Source organism: Tubulanus polymorphus, chromosome 4 (assembly GCF_964204645.1).
Source record: "Tubulanus polymorphus chromosome 4, tnTubPoly1.2, whole genome shotgun sequence".
In the NCBI taxonomy this organism is placed as follows: domain Eukaryota; kingdom Metazoa; phylum Nemertea; class Palaeonemertea; order Tubulaniformes; family Tubulanidae; genus Tubulanus; species Tubulanus polymorphus.
In genome coordinates, this window is record NC_134028.1 from 821,170 (window position 1) to 849,112 (window position 27,943).

At 38.5% G+C, this 27,943-nt stretch overlaps 2 protein-coding genes across 8 annotated transcripts; one reads left to right on the forward strand and one right to left on the reverse strand.

Annotated features, from left to right (window-relative positions):
- The first annotated feature begins 240 nt into the window (after positions 1–240).
- LOC141904773 (prominin-1-A-like) lies at positions 241–21,461 on the forward strand. Of its 6 annotated transcripts, none has more exons than XR_012619203.1 (27): positions 241–634; positions 3,338–3,402; positions 3,909–4,114; positions 5,695–5,827; positions 5,920–5,986; positions 6,091–6,174; positions 6,711–6,907; positions 6,994–7,068; positions 7,421–7,484; positions 7,579–7,655; positions 7,738–7,814; positions 7,889–8,035; positions 8,409–8,538; positions 8,639–8,712; positions 8,797–8,878; positions 9,181–9,354; positions 9,442–9,513; positions 9,769–9,852; positions 9,930–9,977; positions 10,071–10,151; positions 10,237–10,305; positions 10,505–10,594; positions 10,667–10,797; positions 11,418–11,465; positions 14,916–15,056; positions 15,771–16,055; positions 17,160–21,461. XR_012619203.1 is itself a non-coding variant. In XM_074793424.1 (26 exons), the coding sequence occupies exons 1-25, from the start codon at positions 349–351 to the stop codon at positions 12,235–12,237; spliced, it is 2,607 nt and encodes an 868-aa protein (XP_074649525.1). In that variant the 5' UTR covers positions 241–348; the 3' UTR covers positions 12,238–12,278; positions 17,160–21,461. The 6 variants fall into 6 exon arrangements, 4 of the variants coding, with proteins under 4 accessions (XP_074649525.1, XP_074649524.1, XP_074649526.1 ...); XR_012619204.1 differs by lacking the exon at positions 17,160–21,461 and adding an exon at positions 16,228–16,263; XM_074793424.1 differs by lacking the exons at positions 14,916–15,056; positions 15,771–16,055 and adding an exon at positions 12,192–12,278.
- Positions 21,462–21,931: 470 nt separating this feature from the next.
- LOC141903872 (uncharacterized) lies at positions 21,932–25,503 on the reverse strand. Of its 2 annotated transcripts, none has more exons than XM_074792229.1 (9): positions 25,187–25,503; positions 24,840–25,086; positions 24,283–24,415; positions 24,028–24,206; positions 23,673–23,912; positions 23,512–23,594; positions 23,337–23,435; positions 22,906–23,012; positions 21,932–22,680 (listed from the first exon to the last, which is right to left on the reverse strand). In XM_074792229.1, the coding sequence occupies exons 1-9, from the start codon at positions 25,425–25,427 to the stop codon at positions 22,201–22,203; spliced, it is 1,809 nt and encodes a 602-aa protein (XP_074648330.1). In that variant the 5' UTR covers positions 25,428–25,503; the 3' UTR covers positions 21,932–22,200. The 2 variants fall into 2 exon arrangements, with proteins under 2 accessions (XP_074648330.1, XP_074648329.1); XM_074792228.1 differs by having other exon boundaries at positions 24,028–24,209.
- Between the last annotated feature and the right edge of the window lie 2,440 nt (positions 25,504–27,943).

Below are 27,943 nucleotides of genomic sequence, written 5' to 3' on the forward strand. Positions count from 1 at the left end.
ACATATCATTTGATGAAAGAAGTTGATTCATAACAAAAGACAAAAACAACAATCACACTCCTATTCTTTAGTTGTTTATTTCTTAATTTTACATATTTTCCAGTTATAATATCCGCCGGTTCGTTTATGTCAATCAGGTGTGATTAGTATTGTATGAGGTACCGTCCCGAGAAATGCTCGAGTGGCCCGTTTACGTACCGAAGACTTTACACTGATTGATCTGTCAAACTGATAAATAGATAAACGTGTGGCGGTGGTAGCAGTATCAGCGTTATTGAACCTCAGTCATATCGATGAGGGAGGAATTAAACTACTCTCAATAACAACAGAGATACGGATCAGGAGAAAATGAAGGTGTTTTATCGTAGCTCCTGCTCCTCCTCACGACGGACTATACTGTCTCCTCTTGTATTCATAGTGTTTTTATTGCTATGTTGTTGGACAGTCGAATCCTCCTCATCCACCGGCGATGATGGTAAGGATAAGGAGGAAAATAAAGAGAAGCAACAATCAGGCGCAATTTCATCTTACAAGGAAACGCCGTTAGAAGAAGGAATGGAGTATTATTACTTTTTAGTAAATGGATTTCTAGGGGTTGTTCAACCGAAAAATGAGATCATTAATTTTACAAAAAGTAAGTTCCTATCGATTTCATCTCCTTGCGTTGTTTTAAAGCATTTATTTTCGGGATTAAACAGGATTTATGTAGTCTCGTCGATTATAATATCACGTAGTGGGTGGCTCCGACAATAATAACAGAGCCGCAGGGTGGCTCCGAGCACAAACACTATAGTATGTACAACGGACTGCTAGGACTGGGTGATCACGCGAGCGATCGGTCAATTTCACCCATCTCTCCTGCATCGCCTGCCTCGGAACATTTTCTGTAATCCTTAGATCGCATGCGTCCTCTCCAGAATGGCCCAATGTAAATCCTATTCCTGGTTCAACCATGATAAAGATTGACACCCGTTATTGTCAGCGTAACGATATTGCAGCAAAAACCCTTTAAAAAAAATCAATTCTCAGTAAAATTCTATTGACTATTTATATTTGACATTTCAAATATCTAGTATTGAACACAGTGACCGTCTGTCAATGAATCGATACAATAGATATATAACAGCAATCAGGCTTAGAGAAACGTTGTGTTTTTCTGGTATATAACATATTTCCTGTTATTGCTGTTTATTGTTGTTTTTGCTGGAGGCTGTTTGTGTTTTGGCTCAGTTTCCTCCTCGTTTGTATCTGACAGAAAATAGATTAATTCTAGCGTTTGATTGAGGACGAGTTCAACATAATTCACTGGTTTATTTTAGTCGATTGAGTCAAACGTTTATAATAGGACTATATCCTCACAGTCGGTGAAAGAGAAAATATTCTTTTCTTTCAAAGCAAAGAATTTCTTAATATTGAGGAAATTCAACCCCCCCTCCTGGGCTACCCCCCCCCCCCCTAATACCCAGCCCATTACGAGGATTGCGATAATATTGGTTGATGGCGTGTGTTTATAATGATATTTATTGGATTCCAATAGAAATAACTTTCACAATTCTACAGAACTATCTACGTTCTGTGCGTCATAATGCTTTCAAAACGTGTCTGTCATTATGGATAGTACGAAACAGTATGAGACGTAGATATCTGTGCAACCCTGTAATTAACCTCAAATACACAACTGATATGATCTATCTATGTCCGCAGCTATAAAACAGTCAGCCAACAAAATTCAAGTTTCAAGGTTGTGATGTCATAGGGGATCATATAGGGAGGTGGTCTAGATCTGTTAATTTGGACTGTTTCAATGCTTTATTCATATGACAATGTATTAAAGCTAGTTGATGAATTGATCCTTATTTTAGTTATAACTGTAGATATATCCATTTTCGTAATATGTCTCAATTTCAAATCAGCGAAAATGCTGAAAATCGATGATTTATCTGTAGTTGTTATAGATTCGTGGCAATGCTTTCTGGTTGGTCTGATCTGAGTTCACTGATATTTAATACTGTAAGAGCCACCAGTATATATGTATATATATATATATATATATATAAACCGGTTCTATATAGTAGAGTGCCACACCCAAACCTACCCTTTACTTCATTAGATCATTATATTGACTCAAAATAGACATATTTAACTGACTACGCGAGGAGGTCATTTAAGACGTCAATATTCTCCTCATGACCATCCCCTCCCCTCCCCATGTTTCCTCTCTCGTCCCCCTTATTCAGGAAGGGAAAGTGGTGTCTCTCAGTTTTAGAATATAGGGCCTGATTGTCCATTAACGTCATTGCGATCATATCTATATGTATTATCAAAACGTTGTCATTTTATGAGTTTTATCTGTGATAGCTAACTACGCAGTTAGCACAAACCGGGAATCATTAGTGATTTGTGTCATTTTATAGGGTATTTTTAAAATTGAATCTATGAAAGTAAAAACACATGATACAAGGATGATTGAATGCAGTATCTGCTGGTGCAATAAATAAATAATTCATTCACAAGAGACTGGCGCTGTGCGTGACCCCCTCGAGACTAACTGACTAACACTGTTTCATGTCTCATATATTTAATTATTTATAATATCATAAACTATGAGTTGTGTCTGTTCATCTGAATCGGGGACAGCAGCAGTTTAAAATCATCTTCAGGATCCAGTTCCACAGTTGTGAGTTAGGGTTAACTCTGAGTTAAGAGTTAAAGTCAAATCTTAACTCAGAACTGTGGAACTGGGTCCTGATACGCAAACATTGTACTTCATACTCAGATATTTTAGAATAAATGATACCTCAACAGTGTCTATCAGTGTCTATCACTGGCTTAGACTCATACCACAGATTTACCAGACTTCTTTTTATCTGTGTACATTAATGATAGATAAATTGACTGATAGAGGTTTGTGTGAGATTGTGTGACAGATTGTGGATTGAAACAGCAGTCATGTCGACTCACTTCCTCTTGTATTATTCACATCTTCTCATAGTTGTGAATGATATTTCACGCGGTTATTATTTTCTTTCCCAGAACCAGAATTACCTCCAGTTCAGAATAATGATAATTATCCGGAGGGTCTGCTGATATTACACTCTACATTGACTCATTTTACTGGAAAAATCATTAGATATTTCAACACATAGTTAATTGACGGTTTCTAATGACTTAGTGGTCGTCAGTTGCTCAAGTTGTTTTGATAAAGTACTGGTGTACGCAAAATACTATCATCCAGCATACAAAACTGACTCCCCTGAGCTACCCCCCCCCCTGGCTGAAGAAATCAACCCTAAAGACTATTCTTGATGTTAAATCATTTATGATATTCTATTTTCAGTTTCTAATATACCAGTAACAAATATAACACTCAACACAGTGAAGGAGTTCAGTTTTTGGAAACCGGTAAAATTTATTTCTTATTGTAAATAGTAAACAACAGAGACTATTTCCAGTAGAGAAACACAAGATATCAATTCCACAAGTTTCCACAATATCAATTGCTCAATATCGATTCCACAATATCGATTCCACCCATCACCAGAGTTCATTGATATTGTATATTGGTTTATCTGAATTATATTTCTTTTTTATCTTGATCGGGTTTAAATCCTGGCGCCTGTTGTACAATGATGGCTTAGATTTAAAACCACACTAAGACTATCTTAATTCTAACGATCTAACGAGTTAAGTCCAGTCTTAAGAATTAAGATCACTTATGAACTGTGGCCAGTTGCGCAGTCATGGCTTAGACTTAAGACCAGTCTAAGACCAACTTAGTTCTATAGCCAATCTAACAACTTAAGACCGGTCTTAAGATTTAAGACTGCTTGTGGACTTAAGTCACAACTGTGCAACAGGCCCCTGTGTGCTGGAACTAAATGTATTAATGATGATGATTGTATTTTCAGTATTTGTTGCTGTATGTTGGTTATTTGGTCTGTTTTATATTCGGTATATTATTCGTCGTTCTGATGCCGATTATTGGATTTTGTTTCTGTTGCTGTCGTTGTTGTGGTAAATGCGGTGGAAGAACGGATTTACAAGATCCAAAAAATGCGAAATGTAAACGAGGATTTTTGGGCTTCTTTTTCTTCTTGTTCACGATGTTAATGCTGTAAGTGTGATTCCTATATAACATCGGGTGAGAGGGAGGAGAGAGGTGGGGAGAGGTGGGTAGGGGTGGGGAGAGGGAGGAGAGAGGTGGGGAGGGGTGGGGAGGGGGAGAGAGAGAGAGGGAGTGGAGGAGAGAGGTGGGGAGGGGAGAGGGAGAGAGAGAGAGGGAGTGGAGGAGAGAGGTGGGGAGGGGAGAGGGAGAGAGAGAGAGGGAGTGGAGGAGAGAGGTGGGGAGGGGAGAGGGAGAGAGAGAGAGGGAGTGGAGGAGAAGGTGGGGAGGGGAGAGGGAGAGAGAGAGAGGGAGTGGAGGAGAGAGGTGGGGAGGGGAGAGGGAGAGAGAGAGAGAGGGAGTGGAGGAGAGAGGTGGGGAGGGGCGGGGAGAATCAGTTACTGTCAACTATTGTTCGAATGTTAATATGGAAAACTGTTTTATTTTCCTGATTCTCTGTGCACCAGTTCAAACACTACCGTATATAGAGGTCTATTGGTCAGAGGGGTCCATCATCCTGGTATCATACAATATATATATCTATGGTTTTAGTGGAGCACCATGTATATCTATATATGATGAAAAAATGATTAAATTGTTTGAAATATTGATCATTGTCACATGAAATACCAGCAGCAGCAGCAGCAGCAGCAGCAGCAGCAGCAGCAGCAGCAGCAGCAGCAGCAGCAGCAGCAGCAGCAGCAGCAGCAGCAGCAGCAGCAGCAGCAGCGGTAGTTAAATAAACCACAGTAAAATAGTATAGATTACTGATACTTTATAGATATAACAGATACCTGGGTACCTGTTTCTGTAGTGACACTGTATATAAAACGTCATTCTGTGAAACATCACTTTATCATTAGAAACTTAATGAATATTGGGTAGTGGAGTTTGTTCTGTATCTGTGAAATCAGTCTCCTCTCCTCCCCTCCTCTCCTCTCCTCTCCTCTCCTCTCTCCTCTCCCCTCCTCCTCTCCTCTCCTCCTCTCCTCTCCTCTCCTCTCCTCTCCTATCCCCTCTCCCCTCCCTCTCCTCTCCCCTCCCCTCCTCCTCTCCCCTCCCCTCCTCTCCCTCCTCCCTCCTCTCCTCTCCTCTCCTCTCCTCTCTCCTCTCCCCTCCTCCTCCTCTCCTCCTCCTCCTCTCCTCCTCTCCTCTCCTCTCCTCTCCTATCCCCTCTCCCCTCCCCTCTCCTCTCCCCTCCCCTCCTCCTCTCCTCCCCTCCTCTCCTCTCCTCTCCTCTCCTATCCCCTCTCCCCTCCCCTCTCCTCTCTCTCCTCTCCCCTCCCTTTCCTCCCCTCTCCTCTCTCTCCTCTCCCCTCCCTTTCCTCCTCTCTCCTCTCCTCTCCTCTCCCCTCCTCTCCCCTCCCTCTCCTCTCCTCTCACCCCTCTCTCCTCTCTCTCCTCTCCTCTCCTCTCCCCTCCCTCTCCTCCCCTCTCCTCTCTCTCCTCTCCTCTCCCCTCCCTCTCCTCCCCTCTCCTCTCCTCTCTCTCCTCTCCCCTCCCTCTCCTCTCCTCTCCTCTCACCCCTCTCTCCTATCCTATCCTCTCCTCTCTCCTCAACTCTCACTCATTCATTGTGTACTGTATTTCAGGGCTGCTACAGTCTGCGCATTCCTCACTAATGACCTTCTACGACAACAAACATCAAAAGGCGATCAAAATTTCATTCATCATCTGAACACAAGTATTAATGGATTAGAGGATTATTTAGATCGTACCGGTTCCGTAAGTATCTATCCATACAATCAACAATACGTGTCAGTTACTATTCAAATTAGTCGCTATCACTTTTCGACTGTTGTCTGCTGTATTTGTAGGAAATAGAAACGATGATAGCCGGAGAATTTGACAAAAAAGCAACTCAACTGATTAACACTTTGGAAGGTAAATATTCATTCACAACGATCAGTTAAGACGTTCCATTTGTTTTAGAACCAGGATTTATGTTGTTTATCTCTGAATTCACTGATATATGATATTAATTGTAGATTTTGGGATGAACGTGCAAGATGAAATGGGTCGTAATATTAGCGTTACATCTGCCTTGGAACAAGCAACTTCACTAGCAAATAGTAAGGGTTATTTCAATCGTGCTACACTCTGGGTTACTTCGTGTCACTCTTATAGAAAGCTAGGACGAGAAGATACACAATATCCGTGTATGATGATAACGAGAGAAATCCAACAATAACGAAGCCAAGATTGAAAAATTCTATATCAGAATGATTGTATTTGAGGAGCGACGTTTCGGCTAACAACTGTTAGCCATCATCAGGCATACTGATACAGCGTATCAGTATTGTGGGATTTCTCTCATTATAGAAAGCTAGTTTAACTGTTTCGGGGAGGCAGTTTCATGAAACATTTAAAGCTTGAAACAAAAGATGTAGTTTGTTGAAAACATGAAGCAATTAAATTAAAAATTTGAGGTTGACTTTTCAATAAACTTAACCATGGACAGAGTTTCACAAAAAAATGATTGACTCTTGAATTAATTAGATGTTAAGAGTAAATTGTTTTCATGAGGGAGATGAATTATTGTGAATCTTATGGAGTGGAAATACATGATGATACACGCTATTTATTGAACCTTCATGCTGTTTTCCAGGTGTCGCCACTGTCACTACCAGTTTAACTACAATCAAAGACTCAAAAATAAAGGATGAAGTGAATACTTTAAAATCAAATCTCAGTACAATAAAAACAGATGTTGAGAATGCGGTGACAGGCTGTAGTACACCGAGTTGTGAAAGCGTTAAAACTGAGCTAACTAAATTAGATACAATAGGTATTGATACTACTCAGGTAAATATAAACACATCACTAAATAGCATACACCCATTACTAATAAAATGTTTGATTTACATTTGTATGTTTCGTTTTATTTTCAGTTCCCAAATGTTAATAGTTTTTACAACAAGATAAAATCCGTTAATGACGCAGATATTAAGCAGTATATTACAGAGGTAATCAAATATAATACAACTCATCCATGGATCTGGTGCTGCATTTACTGAAAAGAATGAATGAAAGAATGAATTTGTTTTTTCAAATATATGAACATGAGTATAAAACATTTTTGATTACTACACATTAATTGAAGATTTACATATTTGAGGAGGACACCCCCAAACTCTTACACAGCTGTACCTGAAGGGGATGTCCTCTAGTTGATTCCAGATAACTATATGATGAATAACGGTACTGTGACACCAATGAAGTTTGAATTGTCAACTATATATTGGTTAACTTTAACTTACTGGCCGTTGGTTCTGTAGATCCTTGTTTAATTACGGAGATTATATCCATTGTTTTCAGGCTCAAACAAGTTTCGATAGAATATCAAAGAAGATCAATCAAACCATTCAAGATCAAATAAACAGTAAGTAAAAACAAACAAGTTTAGACTGAAATCATGGATGGAAAACCGCTACTCGTAGTTGTGATGATTTGTTGTTTTTTGTCTGTTTTTGTAGCTGCGAAAACTAAAGTAGATGAAGCTAAACTGAAAATTTCTGATGAAATGGCGAAACTTAAGAAGCAGATTAGTGGTGTAAGTTAAACTCATCAGATACGTCACCCGAGTATTTCTTATTCTATTTACTAACTTTATTCTTATATCATTTGAATTACAGTACAAAACCCAAATGGAAGCTCCACGTCAAATGTTATCAGATGCTCAGGGAGATGTTGAGACATATGGAAACTATCGGTTAGTACTTTGAATAGCTCCCTACCACGCTCCATGGAATAATCCTCTGTAATTGTTTATTTGTTTATTTGTAGTACGTACGCGTGTATAGGTATAGCGTGTATATTAGGAGTGATTGTATTTTTCAATCTATTTGGATTATTATACGGAGCGTGTGGTGAAAGACCGTATGAAGACGCTGGATGCTGTAATAAAGGAATTGGTGCTAACATGCTCATGGCGTATGTATTCAAAAAACCCTCGCTCAAGCCCAACTGAGTCCAAGCAGAACATAAGTCCTAGGTCTAACAGGTCATTGGTCGAGTAGGCCCTCAGTTGATTCTGGGCTGGTTTTCAGTTTGTTCTGGGCTGGTCCTCAGTTGATCCTGGGTTGGTTCTGAGTTTGTTCTGGGTTGGTCCTTAGTTGATCCAGGGTTGGTCCTCAGTTGATTCTGGGCTAGTTCTCAGTTTGTTCTGGGCTAGTTCTCAGTTTGTTCTTGGCTGGTCCTCAGTTTGTTCTGGGCTAGTTCTCAGTTTGTTCTGGGTTGGTTCTCAGTTTTTTTCTGGGCTGGTTCTTGGCTGGTATAAAACGATGTTTTTGTGGTATTATTTCAGTGCTGTTGGTTTCACGTTTATATTTGGTTGGATTTTGATGTTATTCACGTCAATATTGTTTATTGTTGGAGGTATGATGCATACTGAAATATGCAGACATATGGCTCCTCCAGATTTTACTGGTATTCAGGTAAATACAGTTTTGATACTATCTCTCCTTCTCTCTCCATCTGTGTGTGTGAACGCTATAAACACTGAATAGAATGAAATGATGTTGTTTTTATCTGCAGCAACTTGAAGATCAATTCGGTTATTTACTGAAAGAAAATTTGAAGATTTCTTTTGATATCAGTCAAAGTATTCAGTAAGTATCGTTGCCGACTTCAACCGATGTTTTGTCGGTTACCACGGTGATTAATAACTGCGCGATTCATTGTTGATTTTACAGGAATTGTCGAGAGAATCAAGCGATTTACCGAGCGTTAGATTTAAAGCAGTTCGTAGACGTGAAACAAGTCATTGATTCAAACGTAAGTAAACTGTCAACTTAACGCGTTCAATGTCGAATTTGCGCGAATATAGAAATCATTTAAGACCAAGTGATCAACAATATTGGAGATTGACCGAGCAAGAGTCACGTTATGGATAGAATGCTTCTACCCATTATCATAGATTTATTTAGAAATTTCAAAATGTGAATGTTTCAAATGTACCTCTTCAAATGATCTTCCATAAGGTCGGCCTTTTAAGGGATTTTTTATAATTTTTTTAAATAATTTTTTTAAAATATGTTTAGTAAGTTTAGTTTGAACATGAAAATCTTATTTTTCAGATCCAAACAATTTATGCAGAAATTGATCGAGTTGTAAATGAAACTGAGAGTAATGTTGATGTATCCGGTATCGATGTAATCCCTGCACAGCTACAAACACAATTAGATGATCTGATAAATGCAGAGACTGAATACAACAGGATCAGTGGCAAGATTGATACTAGTTTAACAGAGGTATAAACACAGGAACTGATGAAATGAATATTTCTCTTTTACTAGTGAAATATGAATGTATTTAACTGATGAAATTTCTTATTTCAGTTCAATAAGAATTTACTCACAATTGATATCGCGTCATTTACAAACACATTAGAACAACTGAAAGCTGAAAATGTAAGTATTATGAAAATGAAATTTATTTATTAAATCGAAAAGACACTGCGTTTTGCACTCTCTAGAGACCATTGACAGGTGGGTTTTAATTGTATTGACTCTTGAGCATTGAAATCGGTTAATTTGCATTGTTTAGTCGAACGAACTGGATCTTGGTTCACTGAAATCTGAACTCGTGACTGGATCCCGGTCCTCAGTCTATTTCAGCTGAACACAAATTGAATGCTGTGTTTGATTACTTGTTTCTAATTTTAGCCCGCTGGTATAAGCATGGGAGACCTTGACAACGCTATAACTGGTCTCAAAGCAATCAATCTGACGCCAATTGAACAAGAAATTGTAAGTAGTTTCAAATAGAATTATCATAATGTTATTCGCTTTATAATTACAACAATATCTTATTGAACATATTTCAGGAACAATTAAAAACAGCTCTGCAGGACATAAAAGACAGTAATTTATGGGTATGACCCGTTCAGACTTTCAGTCAAAGTTTTGAATATTGTTTGTATTCTATATTTAGTGATTTCCCTGTTGTTTATTTCTGCACCTTTTAGACTCACGCCAATAATTTAAAGACAACTTTAACTGAAGCGAATGCTGAGATAAATACGAATTTCAAAAATATTCTCAAGGAGGTATGTGATGTTGTCTTAACCTGTGATGCTGTTGTGAATGTCAAGATTTCTAGTTTGAAAATTAAGATTTTAACTTCACTTTCAGGGCGCCAGTAAAGCTGGAACATCAACGAAGAATATAGTAACAAGTTACGTAAACAATGTACTAACATCGGTAAGAGCCAATCACTGACATGGTACCGGGTACATGTGCCTGTAATAGCGCAGCTGACATGTTACATGTGCCTGTAAAAGCGCAGCTGACATGTTTCATGTGCCTGTAATAGCTCAGCTGACATGTTTCATGTGCCTGTAATAGCGCAGCTGACATGTTACATGTGCCTGTAATGGTTTTACGCGTTGATATTTTGTAGATTAATGATACAATAGGTCGATGTTTACCATTGTATAATACATTGAAGGAGGTTAGTGAGGTCGTGTGTCAGAGAATATTACATCCACTAGTGAGTATTAGTTCTCATTCAGCTCGTTTCACTGTGGATTGTAGTTGTACTGATTGTATGTGTTTATTACAGAATGGATTCTGGTTTTCACTCGGTTGGTTTCTGTTTATATCGATATTCAGTGTGATTTGTGGAATTAAACTCGTCGGTCTTTATCGTAAAACAGAGAAATACATCGAGAAAGGGGAAGAATATCAAATTGAGTAAGTATTAGATACATATGAAAACTCCCCTTCCCCCTCCCCCCTTCACCCCTCCTGTATAATAGAGACTCATCAGGAGGTTGTGGTCTCTTACTGGTTCTAACTAGATTGTTTTACCCGAACTGGATTTGATATTTCCAATTCTGTTTTCTTTAGATTCTAACCAACAATTCTACAAATTCTACTTCCTGTTATTTTGTACGCTGTTTTCAAAGCCCCGTTTCATTCCCTGCTGGTGTCATAGGTTTTTACACAACACAATAAATAAGAGATAGTTCTATTTCACATGATGTTTTACTTGTTTTAGCTATGAGTAAAACATGCATGGAACGAGACAAACAGATGATAATTGAGGTAGTTCTGTGTAGTATTTCACTCTCAGACTTAAACAGAGCTACAGTTTATTTTAACTGTTGTTTGTTCTTCTGATAGAATAGATTAAACACATCTCATATCGTGTTTGTGTCATCAATTCTGTTGTAAAATAAGAATTCTGTCGGCCACAATCTGTACCGGGGATTTCGGCATAGACGTGGCATGGTTATTTCACTTGTGTACTGTGGTAATTAGCGATATCACTGGTCATGCTTTCTACGTGCATTGTTGTTTTTGTTTTTCAGCGATAATTATCAAGGAATTTATCCCGGAGATAACATACCGCTAGAAAAGTAAGTTATCAACGTTTAAATAACGCGTTTATTGCTGAAATATATGAAACTTGAGATTTGAATCTTTCTGCGGGCACCGGGCTGGGGTCGGCTGCACTTTTCTTAGCACGGTTTGCCTAACTGAATACAGGTATAGACCAGAGAGATTATTGATGTATGAAGTATGAAATAGACGGCGTAGTTCGAAAAGCCTCGGAAACAAGACTTTTATTATTTCATCTGTAATGAATTGTTTAAACACTTTGCAGTCGTGTTGTGAAGTTCTCCTACGCTCCCGATTTCAACAAACAAATTCGATTTTAACAAATATAGTTTTTAAAGCAGCGTATAGCAGTGAGTTTCAACTGCATGGTGCCTACACCACCCCTTCCCCCCCCCCCCATATTGCCCCACTCCCTCCTGCAAACTTCTCTATCTATCTCATTATCATGGCATGACTATAAGCATGACCTGAGCAGTGATTGAATTCATTAACTATAACTATGAGTGACATCATAGGTGGATTTATGGAGGCAGCCATATTTCCTGGAATGTGCTATATATCTATATGAAATTACCGTAATATGAAGCTGATAATTATTTTGATTTTAACGTGATTTACAATATACAATAGTCATCTATATACTCAAACCCATCATATCACATGCAGTACATGTGTTTACATTAGTTTTTAGGAAACCCGCAAATTGTATTATTATATCTACGACTGACATTCAAAACTTTCAGAGTAACATCAACTCGTGCTGGTTGTTACCATTTATACAATCGATAGATTATACTGATTATATGTGCGAGTTGAGTTGAGTTGAGTAGGTGAGTTTTCACTCCTCAATGGAGGAGGTTCAGATGTTGTCAGGCTATAACTGCTGCTACACTCCTCTCGCAGTGGAAAACCCCGATAATATCAGTGTTTACGATAAGAGTTTGGTGTTGAATGTGAAAGGGTTAAACCGATGTATTAGGAGTGTAGTCAGTTTCACATGCGTCAATATATCCGTGGAAAGCTTTTAAATGTAAATTGTATTATGCGATAGGGTTTAGATTTAGTTTCTTTCTAAAACGTGCATAGGTAAAGAAAACCTGCTTGAAATCATACCTTAATAGACTAAATGCCGTTGAGACTGCCTGCAATTATTAAAACACTGACAAAATACTGATTGTCCTTCTGACTCGGTGAATAAGGTGTTTGACTCACAGCTGAGAGGTGCTGGGGCCCGGTGTTTGACTCGCAGCTGAGAGGTGCTGGGGCCCGGTGTTTGACTCACAGCCGGGAGGTGCTGGGGCCCGATGTGCTCGAGCCAGTCTGTCGGGACGTATATCAACGTTTCCCAACTATGGGTTATTTATTACGCTGTTTGAAGTATTTCCAGAATAGAAATGAGGTCTAGAATGAGGTGAAAGAATGGAATTGAGGTGTATGAAATATAAGAAACACCTGACGACCCTTCGGTGTAAGGTTTATCATTACAATCAGTCATACACCCGCTGTTAACTGTACGTCAAACTTATCATTTGAAATATGATTTAAAGAATCGAATGTCAGTGGCTTCACGTTCGGTTCTAAATCAATATCGATAAGATATCAATTTGCGATAAATCAATGTTTTTCCCTCTTTGAAGACAATTGAAAACATGTGGTTGTTATTTAGCTAGAACGTTCTGAGATATTTCTATGACGACCAGAGGCTATTCACAGTCAACTGTCTCTCTCCAAGAATATTCATTTTCTCTTTTAAGTCATGTTTATTTTAGGGGTAACATTGATTACATGTATTTGATGTTGATCTTTAAGACAGTATCCAATTTCTCTTATCTCTCTCTGTCTCTCTCTCTCTCTCTCTCTCTGTCTCTCTCTCTCTGTCTCTCTCTCTGTCTCTCTCTCTGTCTCTCGCTCTCTCTCTCTCTCTCTCTGTCTCTCTCTCTGTCTCTCTCTCTCTGTCTCTCGCTCTCTCTCTCTGTCTCTCTCTCTGTCTCTCTCTCTGTCTCTCTCTCTCTGTGTCTCTCTCCCTCTCTCTCTCTGTCTCTGTCTCTGAAACCTAGAACTGTATCTGTGCGAATTCTAAATTGCAGTTTTTTTTCTGAAGTCACTGTGAGACCCAGTTGGTACGTACCGAACTAAACTGTTGTTGCATTTTGAGGTTTCAATTTTTTTTCGTTTGGTTTGTTTTGATTTTACAGTTTTCAGTAATAAGTAACCTCGGACCTGGCCGTGTAAGAAACCCATATACCGTAATGATATCGCGTATAAATCGGAACCAGATTAAAAGGGTTAAAACGTTAGGAATATCCTCGATATAAAACCAGTGATTGCTGAGAACACCTTGTCATCCATATATCAGCCCCCATTTTTAAAATGAGTGTTTAATTCCATGAATTAAGAACGATTTGATTTTGATTTTGTAACGAACACCGGGCACAACCATTGTCTCTATTATTACACAACACAATAGACTCACGGGGTCAAATATAAGAACCACGACTTTTGGGCATTGCAGGCTGCCCCTAGTGGTATATAGAAGATGATTAAACTGTTTGAGCTGCTGATTTCAATGAATCATCAGGTAAAAAAAACTCATCAGTGAAGGGTAGATTATCTGTCTGCAGTTTCTTATTCACTTCTTTTGTTTTGGTTTTAGCTCCAGCCCCAGTCACGAGGGAGTTTTAGGCAAGACCCCCCCCCCCCCCTATTTCAACACTGACCATTCCAGTTAAATTCAGGGTTTCAGTTTGGTCTGGTTGACAAATACATATAATAAGTAACATACGAAAGCGAACTGGCAGCCTTTGAGCAGTCCTTCCCGAGCAGTCCTTCCTTTCTCCTCACCCTATTCAATCCTGAATCCCTGTTTTAGGTTTTGTCAACGCTTCTTTTAAACTGCAGACAACTGATATAAGACTATATAAAACAATATCATTAATTATATACACGATTTGCACTAAGCTTTTATTAGTTGTTTGGACATTGAGTATTTCTAGAGACTTCATCTCTGTATAAAACAATCATCAGTTTAATCTCTGAAATAATAATGTCTCAATTCACGTCGAAGTATCTTTTTGTTATAGGTAAACATGCAACACCTTCGTAATAGATCAGTTATAGACCAGTTACACAACGGTGCTCATCTCATCAATAGAGAAGTCTTATACAGACAGGTTCTCAGTCCCTAAATGGAAAATTGAATTTTGAAATGGCATGAACATTATACAAAAAACTTTCCTGATAGTCACATGACATCCCTGACAATAACGATTTGCGCGATTGTTATAGAATAGTCCTATGAAACGGACTGATGGTCGTGATTATCAGGGAATATTGATATCTGTGAAGCTACGTAGATATCTCTTAATTTATGAGCACTGTTTGGTGTATCTGGTATATCGTGCAATATTATGCTGTATGTGCGATATTTAATGTTACTGCATGTGTCATTTTTTTGTATATAAATATAGCATTCCTGGCAAGCAAAACAATCATTATAGAAATGGACAAGGTCTTCAGAATACAGGTTACGATCAGGGTTATAACCGTGATCATTCCGGTTCATCTCGTCCACCACCTCAATATTCTCCGCCCAATTCACATCATCAGAAGTAAGTATTACAAGTAGAATTAGAGACAGTTCCTGCATTATTTAATCCTGTCCAGTCCACGGACATTATCAGCCTAATCACTATCGGTCTTATCGTGGTGTGGCCACAGTTAGCGCTGTTAGATGATGAAAGAGTCTTTGGACTGGAAATGGTTAAACAGTAGATATTGTAGTTCTCTCCCACTCTCCAGTCTCCCTCCTTCTAGTGACTTATACAAACTGTTGTCAACCCTGAACAGTTGTTTATTTACTGTCAAATTTATTTTTGTTATGACAACTGTTAGTTGTAGTCTGACTGGGACTAGTAGTAGTCTGACCGGGACTAGTAGTAGTCTGACCAGGACTAGCAGTAGTCTGACCAGGACTAGCAGTAATTTGACCGGTACTAGTAGTAGTCTGACCCTGACTAGTAGATATTTCAATAAACCTGCTGAATTTATAAAGGTGAATAGAATCTCAACCTTACTAATATTTTCATACTAACAGCTTAACATACTCGACATGGAGTGACCCAGTTTTACTGTTCTGCGGTTCAACAGTTAGATATTTTGTATTGAACTACCTCAGACCCTGTTGACTTAACTCACAACTTTGAAACTGGGTCGTTGTTAAATTTTCATCTAATCTATTTTCAATTTTTTCCGTAAACTTATTTTTTATTGGTTAATGTTTTATGTATTTCATTTTAAATCATGTATATATTATTGGTTTCTAGTGTTACACCTCGACGTGGTGGAGGCTCGAAATATGTTCAACTTCCAGATGTCAGTGTTTAACTGTCTCTGAGTTTATGTTGAGGGGGTTGGCATGACTTAAAACTAACTACTTTTTACTACCAGAAACCATAGTATGACTAACTGACATCCGTGGTACCTGTCCTTCTGACCAATTTGACTTCCCCTTTGTTTATCTTCAAATTCTAAATCTGCCCTGATAACTTTCAAATTTATGAAACATATTATTCGACGGTCCACCACTATGGGTGTTAGACCCGTCAAAGGTGAGAGTAAAATAGAGTTTTATTATTTCAAATTGAATTCTAGAATCATAAGAAAATTACTTGTAATTCATTTGATTATTTCAAGTAATTTAGAATTTCTAATTTTGTGAATGATTCTTATGTAATCAATGAATCGAATGTTTTACTATAATTTGATTTTTTTAGTTTTCAGTTTGTTTTGTTCAAACCTACAACGATATGAATCAGCAATACTTGAATATAAATTTGAATTTAATTTGTTTTTTTAATTTTGAGTAATTGTCATTGTTTCATCAATGGGTGTAATTGCTGCTGCTGCTCAAAGCATCTTGAATTCTAATCTGCTTCATTTGCTTGTATTTATGTAATGTATTTATGCTTTTCTAATCGTGATATATTTGCATTATTTCATCTATATAGGTATCATTAAAATTATCATTAGATATTTTTTGTGTAAGTATTTCTAGTCCAGTACGTGTGTACTCTAACTCCCCCTGGTGGTGAACGGCTTCAAATGTACTGAGAATTTCACAATTAACACAACCACAATTTCCTTATAATTAATCGAACAATGTTTTGTCGTGTTAAATAATGGTTCTTGGTCAAGTTTCACGAAAAAGTTAAACACAATGTTTTGGTTTAATATCAATTGTTTACTTCATATGTTACACCACTGAAGGCAACAATAATATTAACCATTTTAAGAACTTTTTCATGAAACTGCACATAAATCACCACGGTGTAATGATTATATCATCACTAATGACTTTCGGGTGAATTACCGTTTTTTTCAGCCTTGAAAACTTTTCACCAAAATCATTTATTATCATAGAATAAAATAAATCGATCAATAATACAATTATAGAATTTCACAATCAGATTCATCATCGCTAATTCAAATATTCAATTTGAAATTGTTTCGAGCTCAGACAGATGAAAAGGAGTTTACTTTATTCAATATATACATCTATATCCTTAAAAAGCTTATTCAAAGTATATAATTAAGGTTAAAAGTGTGTCATTGATTTTGAAATTAGATGAATTAATTACATGTAACAATTATTTGTTGGTAAAATCATCATTTATTTTATGGATATTTAATTTGTTTTTTATCTCGTTTTACAGCAATCGGATGCGATCACCTCATCCTTACTATTACTAGTGGCTCCACCTGTTGGTTGACTGCTCAAACTACACTGCTTCACCTCGCTGAGTGCCTTCAGTACAATAGTATCATCACATCATGTCATGTTTGTGTGCGTCGTAGCTAAACGTAGATGGAAACTGTGACGAATACCGGAAAATATTCAAACTCAGATTGTGATCACTCAAATATGGTCACAGATTGTGAGCTGTGGAACACCCCCTCACTGGGATCTTCCTCACTGGGTTACCCCCCTCACTGGGATCTTCCTCACTGGGTTACCCCCTCACTGGAATACTCCATCAGATTTCAGTATATTTCATGAGCCGAGTTGTTTAGGATTGGTGTTGCTGATGGTGCTATATTTCTAACAGGGTGGCGATTGCTCACACCTAGCGTTGAGCGGTGCTCTTGCATGGCGCTAGTGTGGCTCATATGGTGTTTTTGCGTCCATTGTTTTCATCGTCAATAGTGATAACCGATGTTTTGAATATTTATTTATTTTTGTCGTTTGTTTTTCAACGGATACTATAGAGCGTTCATAAACTAATTTTCAAGCATCATTGATGAAATATTTTATTCCTATTAAAACTATAGTGTGTTCATTCAGTTTTATCTTTGCAATCTACGCATTCATGACATACTCGCTGACATTCATTGCACTCCATACATGGCTCAGTTTCACAATTAACCCTTTTATTGCAAACTCCTACTACGAGAGGATGTAATTCAGTAATTAATGCTCGTTAAACTGGGCTTTGTTTATAGAGTTCAATGTTGTTTAGTTCTCTACGCATTTCATCAATTTTTGTTTTGCTTTGCCAGGAGTGATTTCTGAATGTACGAAATCGAAATTTGTAAATAGCTCAATCTATGATAATGAAAATAACATTTACATTTATACGTTCCCTTTACATTTATACGGCTCCTTTACATTAATTCTACTCATTTCTAACGAACTATTAGGTTTATTATTGAAGTCAGATTTTGTGTAGAATACTTCGCATTCAGAAGTTTATCTGATCATCTGTGATTTTATAGAGTGATTTTAACGTTATTATCTTTTATTAGACATTGCCTCTTTCATTGCCGCGAGGAATTATAATCATTGCACAAAATGTAGGACTGGAACCTAATTATACCCTTAAATAATATTTTGCAAATCCTCTCCATGAGTGCAAAATATGTTTTCTTTTTACTCCCGCTAGAACTGGAGTGGAGCCTCCTCATGATTTAGTGCAATTTTGATAATCATCATCAATTTTCTTAGATGTACAAATTATGCATATTTTAATTTGTGTAGTTATGAATATATTGTTAAACTCTGACACTATTTTATTTCCTTACATCACAAACACACGTTTTACTGGTATACACTCAGTTTCTATGCAATGTGAATTTAATCAAATCATTCCTAAACAATTGTATTCATTATAAAGCTGTATTAATGAAAATTTGCTTATTTGCGTTCATTACTATAAATATAAAGGTAAAACATTGGGTGAAAATGACATTGTATTTATTAACATACGTTGCCTCTTAATTTTATATCAATATCGATATCACTTAATTACTGTACAAATTGTCTTTCATGTCAGAGAGTAGAGAATATTGTTCAACTGGAACTGTACTTGACATCAATACTGACAAAATACCTGTACACCTCATGAGGTAGAGCTGTACTGGTACATTCTACCCTGCCTTGCGGTGAAATAGTCGATGAAACTAGAACTTCATTTCAGTAAAAATTATGTTGAAGACTTATGTATTACTGGTATTACAAAAGTATATTACAAAAGGTATTACCGCTATAAGTAAACAACTTGATGTATATTTGTCTGCAGCAGAGTTGAACCCATTAATGAATGAAGCCTGTTTATAATAATGAATACAGAACATTTGACAATATTTACCGGTACGATACATCTGTGTGTAATTTTGATTATGTTTAAATCATATAATTTATACATCTCACGTGCAGCTTGGCACATGATTAGATTTTGTACATTATGTTGGTTATGTCATTATGTATGTATGTACATAGTCATTATAGAGGGATTGTGGCGTAATAACTACCAAATATGGGAGTATTTCATTATATTTAGTCCAGTGAGTTATGTATATATATTGCCGTGGTCGCTGTGTGACTTGCAAATGTTGTTACTTGACCTCACATTTTGAAGGTCATCACTTGACCTTCATAATTAAATTTCAGCCCATGCTTCAAAATCTATTTCATATTTTTGCCAAAATATGCACAAAATACAATGAATTTTGCCCATGCATCATTTCACTCAATTAGAGGCTGTGTTTTGCTGGCAGTAGCTCCCATAGGACATTCGGTACAGTAGTTATTTAGTGCAATTCCTCAACGATTTATACACAGACTAATCAAAAACAAAACAACGAATTTTACAATTATTAATATTTATTTCAATCAGACATTTTGGAAAAACTTTTTGATGTCGGGTTTTTATGTCTTGTGCAGAATGTAATCATGATTTCTATTGTTGAACAATTTCGAGAAAAGTTCCAAATAAAATCCATCTTTTAATCTGGATTTGCTGCTGCTGCTCTTGCTGAAATCTATTGAATTTTCAGTATTAGAATCAAACAGCTCAAAGTTTATAGGTCCAAAGTATATTTACATCTATTGAATACTGACATGATTCATACTATACTAAATATTGTCTTGATTTTTTGTGCTCACAGTAATTTACGAAAATTTCTAAATCTAGATTTTATAATCGAGCGTCGAAAATTTGATCTCGTGATATTTTGTAATTCATACTTATGAAATTTTCTATCGTGTAATTTGTGCACCGTGTCTGAAGACAACGTCGAGAACGTTGTGTATTTTTTGTACTGTTTTGAAGATAGAAAATTCACTGCTGTCAATAAGAAGTGTTTGTAATACGTTCAGGTTGTGAATTACGTCCTATTTCATCGCGTTCATATTTCACAATATTTGCAATGAACAGTATTAGAAAAATAGATTGGTAAATGGATATAGCTACTGTGTAAGCTTCATTCTGTAAACTGGTTAAAACAGAGGTTTTAACTATGTATAGCACCGCCTTATTAGAGTTATCTACGTATCCCATGACACAAGGGTTCATTCACAATAGATATACATATAATATTTGATGTTGAAATGATGACTTATGCTATGAATTTTGTACTGATCGATGTAACTCTGTATCAATGGAACCATGTACGCAAATATTCTCCTATTTATTGCTTCACATGATGAAGTATATATACAGGTCCGTGCCGAGGGGGGTCCAGGGATAGCGAACAAACCCCCTTTTATTTTCATGTTCAAGTAATCCATTATCAAATGATTTATTCAGGTACTGAGGAGGATCCTATTTAAGATCTGTCTTTTTTCAAAAGGAAAGTGCCCCTTTTCACGGGAAAAGGTGCCCTTGTTCTTGAAATAGAACAGCCCCTCAAAAAAGCCTGGCACAGGCCTGGTATATATCACACTATTATATAGTTTGTATGTCCGTCAGAATAGAGCTTGATTTTATGACCAACGCGCGTCACTAGATTCCATCGTCGTTCGTAGCTTATTTCCTTCCCAATATCCAGTGAATTATTAGAGACAACATTTTAATGATTTCTGAATGAAATCTGTGGATTTCTTGTCCAAGACCAGGTCCCAGCTGCACAGTCGCGACTTTAAGTCCAAAAGTGGTCTTAACTCGTAAGGTCTTAAGTTGTTAGAATTGGCTATAAAACTAAGTTGGTCTTAGACTAGTCTTAAATGTAAGCCATGACTGCAACTAGCAACTGATTATTTTCATTAGATATATTTGAACCATTCCGACCCAATTTTAATACCAAAATATCTGAGGTAATTAATGAAACGTTATTTACTGTATGTGTATAGTGAGGTTGTATATTTATTTATTATACTCTATGTAGCTCCGTCCCCTGAGAGTGGAATAGACTGTATGTGACTCTACTAGGAAGAGATGGCCGACTCTATAAATCTCCTTATGACATCACCACTGACTTGAACAACAACTAAATTACGTAGGTTTTTCTGATGTATCAGGTTGCAGGTTTTATGGAGGTTGACATCTTTTCTCGAAGAGAATGTATTGATTGAAGGAGGGGCAGAAATAATACATTAAATATAATTATTTTAATATTTATTATAATCTGCGTTGTAATGAACCACACGTAACTACTATTATATGAAATAAAAACAATTGTTAAAGTCACAATTTATTTGAATAAAGTAAGAAATGGATCAAATTTCGCTAGGATGTTAATTTTTTTGTCTGGACGTTTAAAGAAATTCGAAAAGAACTTCCTCGCGAAACTGCAGCCTGGAACCACTCTCGTGGAAATAGTGCTGGAAAATAAAATGGCGGCTTTTTGAATGGTAGAAAGGTTCCACAGAGCCTACCACCTCATGTAAATTGGTTTTCACTAATTTGAAAACTTCTTTTATTAAGTTTAGATTGGATAAGTTCTGTTGATGTATCTTAAACGTGGTTGTCAAGAAGCCCCGTCCTCGGTTAAACATCATCATCTCTATTTGACCTAACTCTGTCCTAGATCAGACATCCTCACATGGAATACGAGTGTAGCCTCGTCCCGGGTCAAACTTCCTCATTTGTCCATAATTCAAGGAATAAAATCATCATTTATTACAATACGTTATATTCTTTATACGTTAAACGTATTCTAATACAATCTTATAATATATAGTTATTGTATAAATTAATGGAAAGCATTGAATAGAAAGAAACAATTAATAATAAACATATATATATATAAACATAATAGACATTTCATCAGAAAAGTACAAAAGAACATTACTGTTTAAAAAGCATAGTTAATTATAATAATGGTAACTACTGAATCAAATACATGTACAATAATAATACCTGTTTATACAGGGGTAACTGGAGCACGGCCCTGATTAATACATTACCAAGCAAGAGGCACAGTAAAAGAATTCTATGGCTTAACTACAAAATAAGTATTCAGTTTTAAATGTTTTGATTAATCGGCCATTTTAACCGATTTCGCATTTTCCACGTCGAACATCGGATCCCGTTTGAGATATTTGCGTCCGGTGAGAAAATAAAACACGTTGAGAATCTCTTCACCGCTGGTTAAACCGCTGACTGGAGCATGCGAGAAAAACGCCCACGTCTCTCCTTTAGAGATCGTGTTTAACTGCCATTTTAATACGTATAAACTCATAGCGAGAGTAATAACCGTCAGATAAACACAACCCATAATCCAACCTTCGAGAGAGAAAACTGACATCAGTAGATTATCGGGATGTTTAATAGTAGCGAACGCGTAAACCGAACCGAGAAATAAAAACCCAGCGATTATCGTAACAATCGTGTAATAGAGGAACGCGCAGTGGTTCCTGTCACCGATACAACGCATAAAAAACAAACAATGATGATCGAGATTGTTCACACATTTACGACAAAGACGACAATGTTTCGTTAGAACTGGTTGAATTATCTGAAACAAAACATTCATCGAAGTAAAACTGATGAGAAGATTTTGACGTTTTGACAATGCTATGAACAAAGTCAACTTGTCCAGGGAACAGGGAAATATATCTGCGTTGAAAATACCTCAGTCAAAACTTCTAAATCGTCTATTAATCAGGGTTATTGATATCTGCAGATATCAGTTGAATCAGACAGTAATTTATACCATACAGGTTTGTGTCGTTATACGTACCTCGCATTCAGAACAGAATCTTTCTGAAGGAACGAGTCCAATAGCGATATCTCTAACTGTAAACTCACCACTAACGTGATCTTTTACCGCAGATCGAGTCTCAAAACCTTCAAATACAAACACATCATTATCAGGCTTTCTCTTTAGTTATACAAGCAATTCCGCTTCTAATGGATTCCTTCCACTGATATTTAAACCTTTATACCGTTAACTGTTTTACATTTTGTCCCAATTTCAAGTAGGAACAAATAGTGATTGCATAATGATGAAACGAATTAATACCAGTGACTGAATTCAGTCTGCAGCTTCTCTAGGATCAGTCTCACAGTTGTTGATTTAGACTATTTTAAGTTAACTACCAGTAGTTCATTCCCAATGTTTTAACTTCAAGAGTCAAATCCTGAATTCTATACCGGTAACTGTTATTTTACCTGGATCTTGAGTAGCGATTTTCAAACACAAATATAGATAGATGGGAGCAGTGATTATTACAGGGATCACTATCGGATATAGAAACTGTTTATAAATTACTGAATCATTCGTTAAGGTCATCATTCATTTATACCGCGACAAATCATCGTAATAGTTTCTAGTTTGAAAGGATACTCGGCAAAATATGAATCAGAAAACAGAGCAGTAACTGAAGCTGTCCTCCAAAATATCCGCCCAGCTGTGAGGGACACGCCCATCTGAAATAATACAATAATATCTGTAAACAATTCCAGAAAATGTCTGATTGAGAAGAAGAAAGTATAGAAATAACGTACTGAGACATATGAGTCATTCGATGACCGTCCGTCCAAATCCGATAAATCAAACTTATCACAACTAATAACATGACTAAACCTTGACTTTCAGAGAGAACGTACTGTAAACCAGTAACAACGCATCCAAATATAACAAACGACATCAGTAGCTTCCAGTAGTATAGAAATACAGGTCCTCTCGGGTACGAGTTCCTGTCTGATTTCAGTAACGGTTCAATCTTCTGTATCAGTGCTGTATTACTGAAATACATAATATAACATAAACAGTTCATCACTCAATCGAACTGACTTTCTCAACTGATTCCTTAACAACGGATTCTGATGCAGATTATTTGCAGGCGATGTTAGATTTTACCTTGGAGTGTTATTAGCTCGAGTATAATCTATCGGAGTCATTCCTTCGTTGTTTTTAATATGAATCGCTTTATTTCCGGCGACTTCCAACAATCTCCATACGTTCATTGAATTACCGTTTTTACAAGCGTAATGCATCGCGGTATTACCGAATTCATCTTGATTCATCGGGTCACAACGCTGCTGCCATCAAAATACAGTATATTAACAACTTTCACTTTCTCAAAATAACACATTTTAAACTGTCTGAACTGACCTGATTTTTCAGTATATATTTCACAGCCTCTAGATGTCCGTGTGAACACAGTACGTGGAGAGGAGTCATCCCGTTTATATCTGCCACTTTTAAACTCAAATTACAAACTGTCGATAGAAAATGTAGCGTCAACCTGAAATAGAAATTAATCAAATAAGTTTCTAATCATATTCCTTACTCATATTCCTTACTCCCCTATCCACCCGAGCAGCCGGGGATCTCCCCCCAGCTGCCGGGGGATCTCCCTCCAAGCAGCCGGGGATTTCTCCCCAGCGGTCAGGGATCTCCCCCAGCAGCCGGGGATGTCTACTCCAGCAGCCAGGGATCTCTCCCCCAGCAGCCGGGGATCTCCCCCCAGCAGCCGGGGATCTCTCCCCCAGCAGCCGGGGATCTCTCCCCAGCGGTCAGGGATCTCCCCCAGCAGCCGGGGATGTCTACTCCAGCAGCCAGGGATCTCTCCCCCAGCAGCCAGGGATCTCCCCCCAGCAGCCGGGGATCTCTCCCCCAGCAGCCGGGGATCTCTCCCCAGCGGTTGAGGGATGAGTTCTGATACTTACACACTACCCCCGACACACGCATGCAGCACAGCTCCACGGTTGACTTTATCCACTGAGTTTAGATCAGCTCCACGCTCCAGTAACATGTGAATAAAACCTATATTTCCATTTCTACAAGCGAACATTAACGGAGTCTCGAGGAAATCATTCACACAGTTTACATCGGCGTTCAGGTGCAGCAGCATCTGCAGAATCTTAGCATCTGTTCGTAGAGTCGCTTTATGTAGAGCAGTTAAACCATGCCAACCTACAATATAAACCCATACTACTGCTTACTAGATGAGTAGGGGAGGTATACCACCACACAGGGGCGGGGGGTGGGGGGACAGAGGGAGTTAAAACTGTACCTTTATCATTTATGGCTCCTCTATTTTGCATAATCATAAACATCACCTCTTGCGCGTTACCCCCGGAAACAGCATCAATTAAACTGGGGAACTGTCTGATATCAGCAGCAGGCGCCTGCAGCATCCCTCCTGCTGCAGCAGCAGGGAGGATGTGATTACCCAGTTGTATCTGATGATGATTACAGCACTCCTCATCTCCTCCTCCTGCTCCGTGCTGATGATGATGAGATTGATGAAACATGTTTAACCGATACTGAATATCATCAGATACAAAAAAACTTTGACATATACACTCAATAAATTCCAATTCAATTCATTTCCTCATGCTCCACACACATCGCGCGAGTTACATTCATTGTAACCGCACGGCAACACTCACGTGCCAGGGCTAGCCTTGCTTGCGTAGACTGGTTACCGGTCTCTATCCAGGCCAACACTTAGGGTTACTGCGTTTATTAAAGAGGCCAACACTAGGGTTTCTGCGTTTATTAACAAGGCCAACACTAGGGTTACTGCGTTTATTGACCAGGCCAACACTAGGGTTACTACGTTTATTGACCAGGCCAACACTAGGGTTACTACGTTTATTGACCAGGCCAACACAAGGATTTCTCCGTTTATTGTCCAGGCCAACACTAGGGTTACTACGTTTATTGACAGGCCAACACTAGGGTTACTGCGTTTATTAAACAGGCCAACACTAGGGTTACTACGTTTATTGACAGGCCAACACTAGGGTAACTGCGTTTATTAAACAGGCCAACACTAGGGTTACTACGTTTATTGACCAGGCCAACAATAGGGTTTCCGCGCTTATCAAACAGGCCAATACTAGGGTTACTGCGTTTATTCATCAGGCCAACACTAGGGTAACTGCTATTAAGTTGCTTCCTTCCTTTTTGAGATTGACAATCGGTGACAAATCAAAATGTTTTTTTACAACGACATTTATTCATTTAAACATGATATGATACGTCATTGATTGCTGTTAGCTCAGACCGAAGAATGCGCGGGTTAATGATAAAAATAATAGTAATAATTTCTGTTCTTTTCTTTTATAGTGCATTACCATAATATAATCACTGTGCTTTACAATCTTTACAATATAATTAAGACAACAGAACAGAAATATTGAAACAATGCTTTAAAAAAAGCACAATTAATAATAAGGTCATGGAAAATAGGTGCGTTTTTAAAAAGATATGTTTTGAAATTTAATCAAAAATATTCAAGTGTAAGATTTAACTTGAGCAGGAATCGCATTCCAAAGTCTTGGACCAGCAAGCTTTTGCCAAAGTTGAGGTCTGATGTTGGCTTGACAAATTGCTTTGAGCGACTAGAGCGAAGGGATCGTGTATGTACACAATAAACACGAAGAAGTGACTTGAGGAGCAGCGGCTAAAGAGATGGGTGAGAGGGGATGAGGGCACAGATAGGGAACAGGGGAGCCGATTAGGGGATGGGGCACAGGTAGGGCACGGGGGAACCGATTAGGGGATGGGGCACAGATAGGGAACAGGGGAGCCGATTAGGGGATGGGGCACAGGTAGGGAACAGGGGAGCCGATTAGGGGATGGGGGCACAGGTAGGGCACAGGGGAACCGATTAGGGGATGGGGCACAGATAGAGAACAGGGGAGCCGATTAGGGGATGGGGCACAGATAGAGAACAGGGGAGCCGATTAGGGGATGGGGCACAGATAGGGAACAGGGGAGCCGATTAGGGGATGGGGCACAGATAGGGAACAGGGGAGCCGATTAGGGGATGGGGCACAGATAGAGAACAGGGGAGCCGATTAGGGGATGGGGCACAGATAGAGAACAGGGGAGCCGATTAGGGGATGGGGCACAGATAGGGAACAGGGGAGCCGATTAGGGGATGGGGCACAGATAGAGAACAGGGGAGCCGATTAGGGGATGGGGCACAGATAGGGAACAGGGGAGCCGATTAGGGGATGGGGCACAGATAGGGTACGGGGGAACCGATTAGGGGATGGGGCACAGATAGGGCACGGGGGAACCGATTAGGGGATGGGGCACAGATAGGGAACAGGGGAGCCGATTAGGGGATGGGGGCACAGGTAGGGCACGGGGGAACCGATTAGGGGATGGGGCACAGATAGGGCACGGGGGAACCGATTAGGGGATGGGGGCACAGGTAGGGCACAGGGGAGCCGATTAGGGGATGGGGGCACAGGTAGGGCACAGGGGAACCGATTAAAGGAAACATAGACGTAGATAAAATTAAAGCAAACAAGATGCCCACATTGATTGTGGTCGTCTTCATTCTCCCGATGCAACATTTGTTTAGTGTCTGTTTTGATTCTGAACATTTCGAGCGGCGGCGGCGGCGGCGGCGGCGGCGGCGGCGGCGGCGGCGGCGGCGGCGGCGGCGGTGCGATGAGTATTAGCGGTTGGATTGTTGTCTCTTGCTTTCAAATCGATAGATGAGAACGTGTAGAGAATGGGGTTAATAGCCGAGTTGATGGGTAAGATAACTACAGCTACTACAGCTGCCCAGGTCGGGGCTATGAATATCCCACAAACAGCCAATATACCCAGCACTATCACCGGTACCCAACATACTATTTGCGTCAGAAATATGGGCATCAACCTACGCGCCAGAAATAGTTCGGTCTCGTTGCATCTTCCCGATGTCTGACGGGACTTCTTCACCGTGTTGTAAATGATGAGATAAGCGATGATGATTCCGACAGTGCAAACAGAGTTAAATACTACATATATACCGAAGGAGTAA